The sequence below is a fragment of the Mytilus trossulus genome, chromosome 14 (assembly GCF_036588685.1).
Source record: "Mytilus trossulus isolate FHL-02 chromosome 14, PNRI_Mtr1.1.1.hap1, whole genome shotgun sequence".
In the NCBI taxonomy this organism is placed as follows: Eukaryota; Metazoa; Mollusca; class Bivalvia; order Mytilida; family Mytilidae; genus Mytilus; species Mytilus trossulus.
Genome location: NC_086386.1, coordinates 45,857,891 through 45,873,581, shown reverse-complemented (window position 1 = coordinate 45,873,581; position 15,691 = coordinate 45,857,891). Strand labels below are relative to the sequence as shown.

General features: G+C 31.5%; 1 protein-coding gene across 1 annotated transcript; it reads left to right on the top strand.

Annotated features, from left to right (window-relative positions):
- The first annotated feature begins 2,565 nt into the window (after window positions 1–2,565).
- Window positions 2,566–13,264, top strand: LOC134697811 (uncharacterized). The gene is made up of 5 exons (XM_063560098.1): window positions 2,566–2,815; window positions 8,075–8,250; window positions 10,943–11,109; window positions 12,139–12,311; window positions 13,260–13,264. The coding sequence occupies exons 1-5, from the start codon at window positions 2,779–2,781 to the stop codon at window positions 13,262–13,264; spliced, it is 558 nt and encodes a 185-aa protein (XP_063416168.1). The 5' UTR covers window positions 2,566–2,778.
- The last annotated feature ends 2,427 nt before the right edge of the window (window positions 13,265–15,691 follow it).

Genomic DNA, 15,691 nt, shown 5'->3' with positions numbered 1-15,691 from the left:
TCGATTTCTTAACTTTTTCAACTTAATCCTTCAATGTTGTTAAAAAAAACCAATTAATCTCGTTTTCACAACTTAATTTGTCGACATGATATACGCAGGATATTTCAATCCTAACAAAGTGATTTACAATTTAATCCCTTGAATGTCGTTTAATATCTTCATTTTAACCCGATATAATATACTACTAGTATATATTCTATTGATCAATTAAAATCAAATTACTTGACACATATCCCTCGTTTTGTCTTTGAATCTTGCTTCTGTTTGTATTTTTTCTCGCAATACGTACACTGATATTTTTTCGAGACAAGCTGTGAATAGAAGGTCACACTTACTCTAATTCTCGAAGAATAAGTCATAGTGTTTGCATGTTACCGTGTACCTACGATCGTGCTCCTAGTACCTGTCTATACCGTTGAAACGTGTGTTGCATTGTAAGCATGTACATATGTTTTTGTCGTGGATAGTATCATTTTGTCTTTGAAGATCTATCTTCTTGGTAAACGCTTTACCGCAAATGAGACATTGATTTCTCCACGATCTCTTTTTGAAAAGAACATATCACCTACATATTACAGCGCGTTGACTTTTCGACTGTTTTGTTGTAAAATGTAAATTCCCTCACGCGACATATAAACAACCGAACGAAAATGAAGAACAAGTGAGGAGAACTAATTTTAATTAGATTGGTATGTTACAGAATTTTTGCAGCTTGATTCAAATCATTGTCACATTTACGTTAACCAATTATATGTCTGTTTGGACTGCCCAATTTAAAGAAACTATAAACAACTGTCATACAAACAGGAGATGTGAATCGCTTTGAAACTAGGTTTTAAATGGCTATTGACTATTTAACAGCGGTATACTACTGTTGTCTTTATTTAATTTACTTACCTGTGCTTAGACACTTGTGACGTTTTACAAAGTCTGAGTAGGAGCTGTACGCTCTTGAATACCGAAAAAGTTCAGAAATGTATACCCCATATGCAGGTGAAGTTTGCATATACTAGTAGTTACTAAGGAGAGGGAAGCTATTTTATATTGTTTTGAATATACACTAGGTTCATTTAATGACGGATATTACAATTGCTGATAAATGATCAAACTTAACGCTTTTGTCCTCAAAATATGGAACTTAAATCAGAAATGAGTTGTTTTTGTAACCAAGGCAGATAACATTAGCCGCATTTGACACAACTATATGGAATTGGGGGTCATCAATGCTCTTCATTTTTATTTGCTTTCTTACTTAATTTATGTTTGATGTGTTTCCCTCACTTTTAGTTTGTAACCCGGATATATTTTCTCTCAATGGATTTATGACTTTCGAACAGGGGTATACTACTGTTGCCTTTATTTAGCAACATACCTCATGTCTCAAATATTCGATTAGCTAAATGTAACATTTAAATGCAGTTTTAACTATTATTTTATTACAAATAGGCATATTAGGACAGACATTTCATTAAGTCAGATACCATCAGTCTATTATCAGCTCTAAACATCAACACTATATAATGTGCATGCGTCGGAAGCGCTATTCTTATTTTACCTTCACCAGAAACTTTCAAAGCAGACAGTTTTAAAGCCAAATATGTGTAAGAACCGAATCAACTGAACCACTAAGTACTTACAAATAATAGCCACATGCATCTGAAGTTAAACTTTATATGAGGGAGTTAAAATCAGACAACTTAAGATAGGTATTTTGTCCTGAAGTTCCAAGGTCGGTAATACTACGAAAAGTTTGTTAACAGGAACAAACACTATTTGTAATCTAGATCACACCCTAATATCGGTAACTTGATTCAATGAAAAATTGTATATAGGAACATCATACAGATTGATTTAACTAGAGAAATATAAACATGTCAGTTTGGTTCAATTATGAATTAGCGAATTGACGTGCACCTTAACATATAAGACACAGTGTTTTCGCAACAAAAATATATACTTTAACCTTCATGTATAAATATAACACTTTATCACAGTGAGAGTTTTATTGAAAATGCCTAAACTTGTTAGCTTTCTAATCTAAATCATTTTAAAATTCCTGAATAAAAATAGCTCTTTTTATTTTCATAGCTGAAATGATTATCCAATCTTAGTTTAACATATGAATAAACTTATCATCGATATCAAGATTACATTTTGTATGTACGCAAGACGCACGTTTTGTTTACAAAGATTCACCAGTTACGCTCGAATTCAAAAAAGTTAAAAAGGCCAAAAAAGTACAAAATTGAAGAGCATTGAGGACCAAATTCCTAAATGTTTTGCCAAATACAGCTAAGGTAATATATAGCTGTTGTTTTGTTATTCATAATTTATGAATGATATATTTTTAAATATTTACAGGTGAAGAATATATTGGTTTTAAAAACCTACGAGCATTAAGAATTTGCTTGATTGACGTATCTTAACGATATAAATGAGATGGTTTAATCGCTATTATGCATAGCCAATCGATCTCACAGAAAACTACTGATATTAACCTTAGATTAATGCTTTTCAAAATTTAGAATGATTCTTTTAGACTGTTCTTTTTTAATATTGACAAGTTCAGTTTTATCAAATGTCGCTCTGCATCAGACGAACCAGAGGAATTTTGACGTGGTAAAAAATAAAAGACTTCTTTCTGGTAGCATATCAACTATATCAGTAAGGTCAGCTTTAGTCTGCGCAACCTTGTGTACCAGTGACCAAAGATGTTGTTCCTCAAACTATGAAAAACTATTAAGCATATGTAAATTGGAGACTAGTTGTAGTCCAGCAATGGAACAGTTTCAGGATTCAAAAGTAATGATAAAAGGTCTGTGGAGCTTTACTATGTACAAGTATTGTAATATTTTGCGTTATAAAAAGCATAGATAATCAGCAACTTTACATTTTATGATTACATGTCAGTTTAATTTATTCACGTGACCGGTACGTAAATGTCCAATCTAACGGATTTTTTTTTTAATTTTGAAGGCACAATCGATCAATTTGAACCACAAATAAATTAAAAAAACAAATTGAGATTTTTGAAGATTTAATCTCCGAATCTTGTATAAAACGAAGTAAAAGTATATATATATATTGGAGTGAAAGTGAATAACGCAAATGTGGTGGAATCATTTTACTTTAAATTAACTGTTCTCAAAAACAAGTACTGCAAAATTTTCTTTTGAAATTATGTTTTAATTTTTAAAAAATTTCATGTTTTTATTGATATCAAATTTAAAGGAATTCTACCAAATTCATAGGAAAATACATGGCACCACTACAAACTTAAATCCAATTTTAATTTCTATTTTTTAGAAATTTTCCTGTGGTGTCATCTTGCAATAGAATTAAAACATTTGATTTTTCAACACTTTACACATGACAAATTGAAAGAGTTGGTATTGCTTTGTTTCATTAAAAGAATGGCCAACGTAGATACAAGTATCTTGTCATAAGGAGGGCTAACTCCTACTTTGTAAAGAATCATTCTGATTCAAATAAAACATTCTGTGAAGTTGTAGTTATCAAAATGCTTGATTTCGTGATTGACTACAGATTTGTTATTTTTTCAACAGATTGTCTACATTCCAATGAGAACCAACTATGCCCCTCTTCTCACCGACTTTTTCCTTTATAATTATGAGGCTGAGTGCATACAGAAACTTCTTAGCAAGAAAGATAAGAATTTAACTTTCATTTCTGCTGTATAGAAGATGTTCACTCACTAAATAATTCAAAATTTGCCGACTATGTTGAACGCATCTATCCCTTTAAACTAGAGATAAAGGATAAAATAGATACAGTTAAGTTCGACTCATATCTTGACTTACATCTAGAAATTGACAATTAGGGGCAGTTAAAAACAAAACTTTACGACAAAAGAGATGCTTTCAGCTTTCCAATTGTGAACTTCTAAGTAGCAACATTCCTGCAGCACCTGCATACGAAGTATATAACTCCCAATTATTATTGATACGATATTCACGGGCTTGTGTTTCTAATTTCCCTGATAGAGGGTTGCTGCTCATAGGGAAGCTATTAAACCAAGATATTTAAATGGTTATGTTGAAATCATCCCTCCGTAAATTTTACGGACGCTATCACGAATATAATATGGTTTCTGGTTGGAAATTGTCTCATCGGCAATCGTACCACATATTCTTATCGACATTCCAAACAAACAAAATATTTGCACGAAGTAAAGTGCTATATATACAATTACATAGTTGTACAGATAGATGATAATTTATTTTGGTTGCTGATACTATCCGGTGCAAAATAAAAGCATGTAAAAATAGCATTATAGGATTGAAATTATTGTATTCAACAACTATGTATATCGCTGATGGTTATTTTGGCTTTATGGACATGTAAAATACTGTTTGTTAAATTTATAAAAGAATATCCTTTAAATGCTTTAATTTTCAAATTCCACTAGTCATTTAAACTTTCCTTACATTCATTAGGATACTTTTCAGTGTACAATAGTAATAGTGTTATGTTGTTACAAACATTGTTCGCTTATGTAAAGAAAATATGATCACTAAATAAGACCTTTCAATGTTTAAAATTTTTATTTGATTGTTGAAATGAAGTAAAAAAAAACAATAAGACATAATCATTTAAATATCCCTAAGAAATATATTCATAATGTTCATTATATTTCAAGCCTTTTTTTATATAATGGCAACTTTTGTTAGTCGACTTCATCATAACTATGCAATATTATGGAAAACCATATTGATCAACAGAAGTAAAGACATCACACTCATTAGCCGTGTATGCTTGTGTAGCTTTAAATATGAATTATTCATGTTTCTTATCAGGCGGAAACCCAGTTGAAAAAGATTGATATGTTCTCCTTCCGTGGTTTTTTTTTAAATCGGAGGTTATGCATTATCATCATCCAACTTGCTAGATACCCATGTCGTCGACTTGGTATCTAATCGTTCATCATAACTATGTATTAGATAAATTAAAAAACTTATGCAAATGGTGTTTTAAGATAAAACACTTCATAATTGAGAAAAATGTCGTTTTATTTTTTCTATTAACTTTTAAAATTTTTGTTACTATAGTAAACATTGCAGTAAGCATTTACCGCCTTCTCTAACAAAGAGTTTCGATTCCTTTTGTTCTATTTCAACTGGGTTTTCGCCTGATATGAAGAAATTAACAACGTCTTCATAGGTTAAATGGAATAAACAGATTATTATTTGGCATCTCAACTCGATTGTTTTGCTCACTTTCGCCGTAACGGCTCAAACGAGAAACTCAATCTCACTTTGATGATCAAATGATAATCTTTAATTATATAACTATTTTGTTTTACTGATAAAACTTACCTCCACAAGAAAAGTAAAGTGATTTTACTGATTTTACATCCAGACATGATTATTAGATTTCTCAAAATTAGATATTTGAATTATATATTTTGTTTGTTTCAATCATTAATAAAAGTGAAATTATAAAATAATAATTCGCTTTTAATGTCAATTCAGACTAGTAGAGTAAAACTTAGTACAGTCGAGAACAGATATAGACCACTTCAGACTGTTATTGATTTGAAGTGTAATGAAACACGTTAAACTTGATTTAAGGCGGTATGGGAGTCTAAAATAAAAATGATAGAATGTGTTCATACTTTGCCAAAACGTAGTATCTATTGATATATGTTGAAATATATAAAAAAAAAATGATAGGTCACCGCGCATTTTCTCAAGCTACAGCACGCGACAAATGACACATTTTGTAAGGATTTTACAAGAAAAAACACTATTTTGTGGTTAGAAACTAAACAAAATGATAGAATTTTTAAATACTTGAGGAAAAGATAGCTTTCAGACAATGCTTTGAGAATTTTTTTAAAAAAAGGTAGAGTCACCGTGAGATTTTTCCGTCTACAATACAAAATAGGAAAATTTCATGTAGAATCCTTCAGAAAATGCACTATTTTAGAGTTACCTCACCTTAAAATGGCAATTTAATTTTTTTTTAAAACAAACAAAAATAATCAACATTTGTAAAAAAAATTATATTTATAAGTTATATTCTTATAAATTGATTCTTATTTTGCTAACTTGATAGAAAATCTGGACCTTTGGTTCACTGTTTTTCACAATCCAAGATGGAGGAAGACACCCATACCACCTTAAATAACATTTAACAGTTTGATTTTATTTGTATCTAAATGGCTTATTGATATGTTGCAATGATATATAAAAAAAGAATCACATTTAAAAATATTTTCAGAAGTTATTGGAAAATGATGTTACAATGGTCATATATTATAATTTAGTACGCCAGACGCGCGTTTCGTCTACATAAGACTCATCAGTGACGCTCATATCAAAATATTTATAAAGCCAAACAAGTAAAAAGTTGAAGAGCAAAGCGTGCGGTAACCTTAACTATGCAATTTGTAAAGACTTGAAATAAAACAGACGACTAGTGATCTATTAAAATTTGATTTGAGAGTATACACTTATTGCAAAATATTTGCCGTAGGTCATTGTTTCATGCATTTAAAAAGAAAATTGTTGATCGACCTTTACATATGATGTTCAATGTCTATTTGATTAAAATTGTCATCCCTGTAGACCGCACAATGTTTGTTATAAAAATAGTTCCTTCCCTTTTATTTCAAACAATGCATATAAATTTATAAAAAAATAGATATTGGCAATTTGTATTCAAATCGACTTAAGTATTTTAAAATATGAATCTATAGTGCTCTCAGTTTGTTTAAAACTTTTAATCCTGAAGTTATAAATAACACACATTTTAATGCGGTTAAGTAATATTCTAACAAATAGGAAAATTTTAACATATTGCATTAATGCTGACAACGCCATTCGAATGCAATTAAAAAGTTATATTTCAAAAACAAAGCATCCTGAGTTATCAGAAGTACTCCATTATAAGGCCACTACATGAGTATTATACAAAAGAAGAAATATTGGCAATATTTATTGCTGTTTACATAAGTTTCTAAATCATAAATTCATACGGCTTTGAATGTGTGTAAAACACTCCATTTGAGGCTTTAAAAAGTGCAAAAATTAAATGCATTATATAATACTCTTACAAAAGGGAACCATTTGCCGCTTCATTTGATATTTACAGTTTGAAACTTAAATGCATTCACTTAAATGTTTAACAAACCATTATGAAAAAGAATGCTGCTTAATTATCAGGATACAAAAAAAAAAGAGACGAAAAAGAAACGAGAAACTTTTATAAACCACATCAACAAACGACAAATACGAAACATCAGATTCCTGACTTAGGACAGGTGCAAACAATTGCAACATGTCTAAACGTTTTAATGTTACCGAACCCTCACACTTATCTTAAACAATAGTGTTACATCACATTATGCTCCCCTTACATATTTTATTTTTTAGACCAAGAGAACATGACGTAAAATTATATTGTTAATTATCCTGAACCGGATTCTTCTGTCTTTTTAATGCGGACATTAAATTTTCATTGACTTATTCTTTTCTTTTCATTTTATTATTTATATTCTTTCTCAAATAACAGAAAGGAACTTTTATGGAAAAAAGAAAACAAAGGGGAAAAAAGTAAAATGAATATCTGCAATAAATGAATACTGTAAACCAACTTATTTTCGCGAGCGATTTATTTTCGCGACTTTCGCGAGTAGAAAAAAAAACGCGAATATAAATAGTCGCGAATATGTAAAACGTGGATCTTTCCTTACTAAACTTTATCAAATATAACAGAAAATCGCGAAATTAAATAGCCGCGAAGTGGTCATGAAAGAGAAAAACGCGAAATAAAGTATCCGCGAAAATAAGTTGGTTTACAGTATATACGTAGTAGAACTAATTCGGTATAGCTCATACAATTTTGTTTGGGTTTGTACTGGTTGTTTGAAGACTGTATCGATCTGGTCACTTCATTTATTTAATATTGTACATAAATTGCTCTAAATTCTGATAACATAACCTTTTAAATTTCTTGGGATTGCGGAAGCGTTATAGTACTTATTTACATATAAATATGTTGTACCTTACACATAAATATCATGATTAGACGTATTTTATATTATGTTTAGTTATCAAGTGGTTACCAGTATTTGTTGCATATAGCGGAAATGAAAGGTCTGTTTACACAGCATGGACAAACCAGACGGAATGTTATGACCTTCCAACACCACTGGATACAGTAGTTACTACACGTCATGTTAGAAATCCACTAATAGATAGCTGGAGTGATGTTGGAATCAAAAAGGTAAGACATGGTTCTTGAAAACAAGATTTAACGTTGATTCTTGAACTAGTTTGCCAGTATACAAGGTTGTGTCAACTACTTGATAACGAATATCAGCATTACTGGTGCCACATGTGGGGCAGGATGTGCTATCCTTTCCGGAACACTTGAAATCGCCTTCTATTTTGGTGTTAATCGAGTTGCCTAGTTTTTATCTTTTAATGGCCCCGCAACGAAGTTGTCGTTGCCATATAGTTTTACCCTTGTCCGTAATTTGAAACTTCGTAATTCCAAAATTCCGTATCTCCGTCATTCCGCAAAAAAACATTCTACGGAGTTTTCTTCTAAACGCCTTCAGATATTGGGCTGATATTTGGTATGTGAATTAACCATGATGAGTCACAGATCAAGTTTAAGTTTTGTTCCGGTCCACAAATTTTTGCCAAAATTACGGCCTTTGGACTTTGATAAATTGTTGAAAATCACAGTTATACGGACTTCTTTGCTAAACTCTTTCAGATATTGGGATGATCTTTTGCATGTCAGTTAACCAAGATGGGTTACAAAGCAAGTTAAAGATTTGTTCCGCTTGGCTAAGTTTTGCCGAAATTACGGGCTATGGACTTTGATAAGTTGTTAAAAATAACAGTTATACAGACTTTTATTCTATACGCCTCAAGATTTAAGCTGATGTTTGATATGTGAGACAACCATGCATCATGTTTGTGTCCACATGTGGTACTGAAATTGCAGATTTGAGACAGGGTCATTCGTGTCGCTTTGACACATCTAATATATGTTGTTTTTTGTTATTTTTAAGCGATGGCGTAGTCAGTTTATTTAAGACTGGTGAGCTTGAAGGTTCTTTGGTATCACCACAAACTGCACTTAGTCTGAGGCTGAAAAGAGGATATTAATTAATTATATATGTAATTAATAAGTCCGATTCAGTATTCAGTATCTTCGTGTAGTCTGAACTTCAAGGTAATTTGGTAGTGAGGATGGATCATTGCTGTCAAATGAAAGAATTTAATTAATAAGTAATAAAAGCAAGAATTTTTAATAAACTCTACAACACTCTCAATTGTACATTGATCTTACATAATGAGCAAGGTTGTTTGGTAATTTTGTTTCTTGCTGATTAATAGATAAAAAAATCTAGAATTTTCAGTTCGAACTGAATTAAGATATTCACCTTCAAACTAGTTTATAACTTTTTCAAATTAAATTGGATTTTCATAAATCTATACGGTATATCATTTATATATGGATCTTACTTTATCCCAGGTTAACATACAGTTTGGTGTATTGTTGTCAAATTCAAGGATTTAAATAGTTTTAAACATGATTTTTAGCACTGGCGTTATCAGTTTATTTACGATCAATGAGTTTGATTGACCTTTTTTTTTAATGAAAATCACAGTTGATTTGAAAATTTATAGAAATATTTAAAGATGACCATCGATTAGTAAACAAAATATGGTCTTTTTTAGTCCACTCCGTATAATAAAACTTTTTATCATATATTTAGTACAAAATACAGCTATTTTGTATATCTAATCTAAAAGGTTCTTTTTTCCAGTCTGTATCACCTACCCTGTATCGCATACCCCGTATCGCATGGCTAAACCCGTATCGCATACCCCGTATCGCATGGTAAACCCGTATCGCATACCTTTTTTTTTTTTTTTTTTTTTTGAACTAAAGTCAGTTTTTAAGGGTTTTTTTTGCTTAAGATTTTTTTTTCTAAAAATAGGTATTTTTTTGGAATGACGTCATTGTTTGGTATGTAACGTCACGCATCAAGTTTTCATATTGTCTGTGACGTCACGAACAAAATATGTTTTTACAACATATTTTTTGGCACACTCAATGCAACTTTAAAAAATACAAAACACTTAAATATATACAATAATAAACAAAATATTTTCAAAACAACAGATTGTAAGGTAACCTAGGTGCTTCGTATAAATAATTGAGCAGTTATTTTAAAGCTTTGAAACAAGACAAAAGCAGAACTGAAGGTAACTCAGTGCTATGGACCATAAAACAGTTCATATACTACAATACTCTTCTGTTGAAATATATGATAAAGCGTATAATACATGGCAAAATCCGTATCACATGCCGTATCACCCTCGACCAATATCATCCCTCGGGCCTAAAGGCCCTCGGGCTGATATTGATGTCTCGGGATGATACGACATATGATACGGATTTTGCCATGTATTATTCTCTATGTATTGCCATTACTCAGTTTAACAACAGATATATGATTATCTGTTTTTACTCTTTCAGAAATAGTACATTAAATAATTATCAAATCTTATTAATTCGCCTTTTTTCTATAGAATAATGTCGAAAGAGATAAAACAAATGTCATATATATATATATATAGACATCTTCATGCCTTATATATGTCATGTACTGTAGTACGCCGCTAGATTAAAACTGACGTGGAAAGGTAACATACGGCCAGCGAAAGCTCTTTTTATGAGAGCCCAGGTGGTCGTGTGGTCTAGCGGGACGGCTGCAGTGCAGGCGATTTGGTGTCACGATATCACAGTAGCATGGGTTCGAATCCCGGCGAGTGAAGAACCAAAAATTTGCGAAAGCAAATTTACATATCTAACATTGTTGGGTTGATGTTTAGACCAGTTGTATATATATATAGTGATATGTATACTTTGTCTGTGTTTTTATTCAAATTAGGTTAAAGTTCAATTGGTAAAGAATAATGTAGCAGTTGCGTGGCTAATTTTCAATGGGGAGAATACCAATAATATCAACTGGTTCAGTAAAGAGAACCTATTGAACAGCAGTTTTAATGATCTGAAAACAAATTCTACAACAAGGTTCTTCGGAATAGAGGGTGACATGTAATGTATTGATATTATTCATAAAACATTTAGCCAGTTATATGTCTACTGTAACACAATAATGTCTGGAGACTTAAGAGGTTTTTTTTTTTATCAACTGAAGTTTTCCTCTTTTTCTAACATGCTTTTCTTCATAAAACTGTTAATTACATTGTCAAACAGATATGTTGACCACTTACATGAATTGACCAATTATCTTGTTTCAATAAAATTTGAGTTTAGATGGAATTTATTCGATATTTGAAGAGTTTTTTAAATACTAGTGTGTACTTCTTTGATAATTGTTTTCCATCAATTGGTCTTTTGCATTTGACATTTTATAAAGGACTGTCCGTTTTTATTTGCCCCTGTAGCTTTGTTTTTGTTGTTGTTGTTGTTTCACTTTTGTCTATAGACAATTATGAGGAACCATTTTAACCTCCTAAATTAAATCAAATTCAGTGTAACAAATGGTTTTGAGTGTCATTTTTCATACAACAACTTACAAGTGTAAATTATCGTTAAGCAATAAAATTGAGAAACGAAATAGGGAATTTTAGCGACCAATTAAAAAATGCCGGAAATTTGAATCTTAATATTTTATTTAGGGTTGTTGTCAACCCCGACCATAGATCAGACAACAGCCGAAGGCCATCAATAGGTTTTCAATGTAAATAGAAACTTGCGCACTCGGAGGAGTCCTTCAGCTGGCCCCTACACAAATATGTACCAGTTCAGTGATACATGTAAAGAACGTAATACTAAACTCCGAATTATACACAAGAAATTAAAGTTAAAAATCCTACAAGACTAACAAAGGCCAGAGGCTCCTGACTTGGGACAGTGGGGTTAAACATGTTTTTGAGATCTCAACCCTCCCCCTATGCATCTAGCCAATGTAGAAAAAAACACGCATAACAATAATTATGCACAGTAAAAACAAAATAAACAATTTTAGTAAGTATAATTTAAAATTAATTAAACAAAAATCATTTTTCATATATATAACCAATTATGTAAAACTAATCCTTGAAAATTGATATTTTATAGGTTTGAACAGAGACAATTTTTCATAAATATTCCGCTTCTGTCTAGTACATGTGAAACGGACGGTGGATGGCTTGTTGTATGTGGGAAAAGACGATGGTGCCAATGGGAGCAGAAAGGGGATTTTCCAGTGTTTCTTTATACCAAAAATTACCTAAACAGAAATTGGCATACTGGTGAGTTTATTTCAATGTATTTGAAAATGAACAAGAATGTGTCCACAGTACACGGATGCCCCACTCGCACTATCATTTTCTATGTTTACTGGACCGTGAAATTTGGAAAATTTGAAAATTAGAAGGATCTTATCAAAGGGAACATGTATACTAAGTTTCAAGTTGATTGGACTTCAACTTCATCAAAAACTACCTTGACCACAAACTTTAACCTGAAGTGTAACAGACGGACGAACGAACAGACGGACGGACGGACGAACGTACAGACGAACGGACACACAGACCAGAAAACATAATGCCCCTCTACTATCGTAGGTGGGGCATAAAAATACGCGAGAGAAAAAAGTGAATCTTTAAAGAAAGGTATGGGTTAAATTTTCATTATAAACGAATGATGAAAAGGATTACGTAAAAGACTAAAAGAGTAATTTAAAGCTTTTAACAGTAGACATGTGTTTATACAGAATGATAAGCTCTTAATTGTTCAGAGTCTATAAAGACAATGCACATACGAAAGATCTATCATATATCAAAGCATACAAATTGAAAACTACAGGTTGCATTTCTGTAAATATCTACAATGCAATTCCCATAGGAACTCCTTTTATGGCTAAAACTGTACCACTTTTACCATGAAGATTTGAAAAAAAAAATATCCTAGAATAGAAAGTTTATATTCACTAATATGTTTTCAAAGGTTAACATAAAGGGTAGTGTGGCATCCTTAATATAACGACAATACAATACAATACAATATTATCAAAAGAGATATTAATTATATTTTTTTTAATGACACTAGTGTTTTGATTTTTTAAAAGTGGCAATGCGAAAGTTCGCATAAAAAAAATAATTTCGATAGCAAAAAAACAGGTCCATGCTTGAGATTTCCACGTTAACATATTCTGTGCGTTATCAACTTTTATGCAATTTTATGCGACTATCTTACAGAGTGAGAGGTTGAGCTAGCTGTTAAACCAGTTTGCCTTCACAATTTTCTACTTAAGGTATAAGTCAGGTATATGCCAGTTTTGTTTCCATTTGTTTGATGTGTATCAGCTTTTGACCTTGTCATTGAATTATGGACTTGCCGAATGGAATGTTATTTGGAGACCTGTATTTTTGTTATTTTACTATTTACTTCCTTATCTCCAATCTATTTTCAATATCAAAAGAAGATTAGAAAATATGCACTTAAAAGTGAATTGTCATTATTTGTTGAAGATTAAAAGTCCTCTGCGACATCATATTGGTTATTATTGACAAGAAAAATATAGGTTTATAAAAAACATTCTCCAAGAATGATTGAAGTTACTAAAAAAGCCGAAGATGATTATCTGTTGAGGAAGATTTAGTGCCTTAGTAATTGCTGATATATACATATATCATTGTAAAAAGAGTTCATACAAAAACGTTTTCTACATTTGAAAATGTTTTCTACATTTGAAAATGCCTGTACCAAGTCAGGAATATGACAGTTCTTGTCCATTCGTTTTTGATGCGTTCTGTTTTTTGATTTTGCCATGTAACTATGGACTTTCCAAATTGATTTTCCTCTGAGTTCAGTATTTTTGTGATTTTACTTTTTTGTATATACAAGAATACAGGTTGCAACGCATTTATTCCTTTATATATTAAGCGCTTTGTGTATTCAAGTATATTTCCGTTTTGTCGAATGCATGATTAAAGTAGTATTGCCTCTTTTACTGGTTCTCACTAAGAATTTTTATAGTCTCACTATACAAATCCTTGTTCTCGTACAATCTTTTCAATCGAATTTCCCTTTCTCATCTTTTAAATAAAAGCAACAGTAGTATACCGCTGTTCAAAACTCATAAATCCATGGACAAATCGGGGTAACAAACCAAAACCGAGGGAAACGCATTAAATATAAGAGGAGAACAACGACACAACACCGAAACGCAACACACACAGAAACGGACCAAGCATCAGACAAAACACCACGAGAATAACAAATATAACATGAAAACCAAATACATGAATTTGGGATAGACATGCAAGTACCGTGCCACGTCTTATCTCAATATCTCAAAATTAAGAGAAAACACAAACGACTCAACGTTAAAAGCAACACACACAGAAACGAACAATAATAAAACAATTGCCATCTTCCTGACTTGGTACAGGACACTTTTAAAGGGGAATAAAAGTGGTGGGTTGAACCTGGTTTTGTGGCTTGCCAAACCTCGCACTTTAATGGCAAATTTAAATAAAACATTGAAATGACAACATAATATTACAGGACTACAATACTAATAAATAGGAGAACATATTAGACAAAGAAAAACATGATTAATAGATAACAAAAAGCATCAGGTTTAAAATTCAATACGCCAAAAACGATTAACAATTACCTGTATAATAATATGACATGAATAGTTATGTATTATCATAAGACGGCGTTCGACATATCACCTCGACCTTCGCTCCACGATAAGAACAACTGACTTTATATTACATTGTTTTAGCCCTTGACATTTTATTTGATTCATTAGTTCATCATCTCAAGACAATGGTGTCAAAAAAAAAATGCTCAAGTTCCCGTATCTAAACGTTTGTTGTCATTATGGGACCATTTTACTTCTTCGAATGATCATACACCTCCCCATTTGCATCATCAATTAAACAATATCAAAACTTTTTAATTCAAGATAATAACACAATGTTGACTGTTGTACCCCTATTTCTGACATTTTTACCTATTGTGTCTACTTGCTTTGTTCACGCATCGTTGTCAATATAATGAATTTTGATGCGACTGTCATACACGTGAGAGGGTTATGTAACTATAACACAGGGGTTCAATCCACCATTTCCTACATAAGAAAATGACTGTGCCAAGTCAATTAACATGATTATTGTTATCCATTCGTTTGATGTGTTCGAGATTTTGATTTTGCCGTTTGATTAGGGACTTTCCATTTTGAATTTGCCTCGAAGTTCAGTATTATTGGGATTTTACTAGTATTTAATCTCGTATTTTGTATTTTCATAACAAGACTATTACATCGCTTTAAAAGTACAGTGGCCCATCCATGTAAAATGTTAAACATATAAACACAGCATTCAGAATAACACTCATTGATAATCATATTTGCTATGGCTATATGTTCGAAAACTAGAATGGGTATGTTGTGCCTTTCCTTTTTATAGTGTGATTACTATACATAAATGAGACATTTATTTGAACAGTTTACTTCTGAACGTGTCATTTTCTTTTCATCTGTTTATAATTTTTCCTTTTAGATTCGGCCGCACCAGCAGACAAGATGATTATTTCAGTTGGAATATAGCTGAACATATATAAATTTTTCGTATCATTTGGAGATGAAAATTAAATGATTTAAATACGGATTTTGACA

Bases quoted from the DNA above. Each gene is read 5' to 3' on its own strand.
- LOC134697811 (XM_063560098.1), top strand. From the start codon at position 2,779: ATGGAACAGTTTCAGGATTCAAAAGTAATGATAAAAG. The intron at 8,251-10,942 runs GTAAGACATGGT...TATTCAAATTAG, and splicing joins GTGATGTTGGAATCAAAAAG to GTTAAAGTTCAATTGGTAAA. The intron at 11,110-12,138 runs GTAATGTATTGA...GATATTTTATAG, and splicing joins TTCGGAATAGAGGGTGACAT to GTTTGAACAGAGACAATTTT.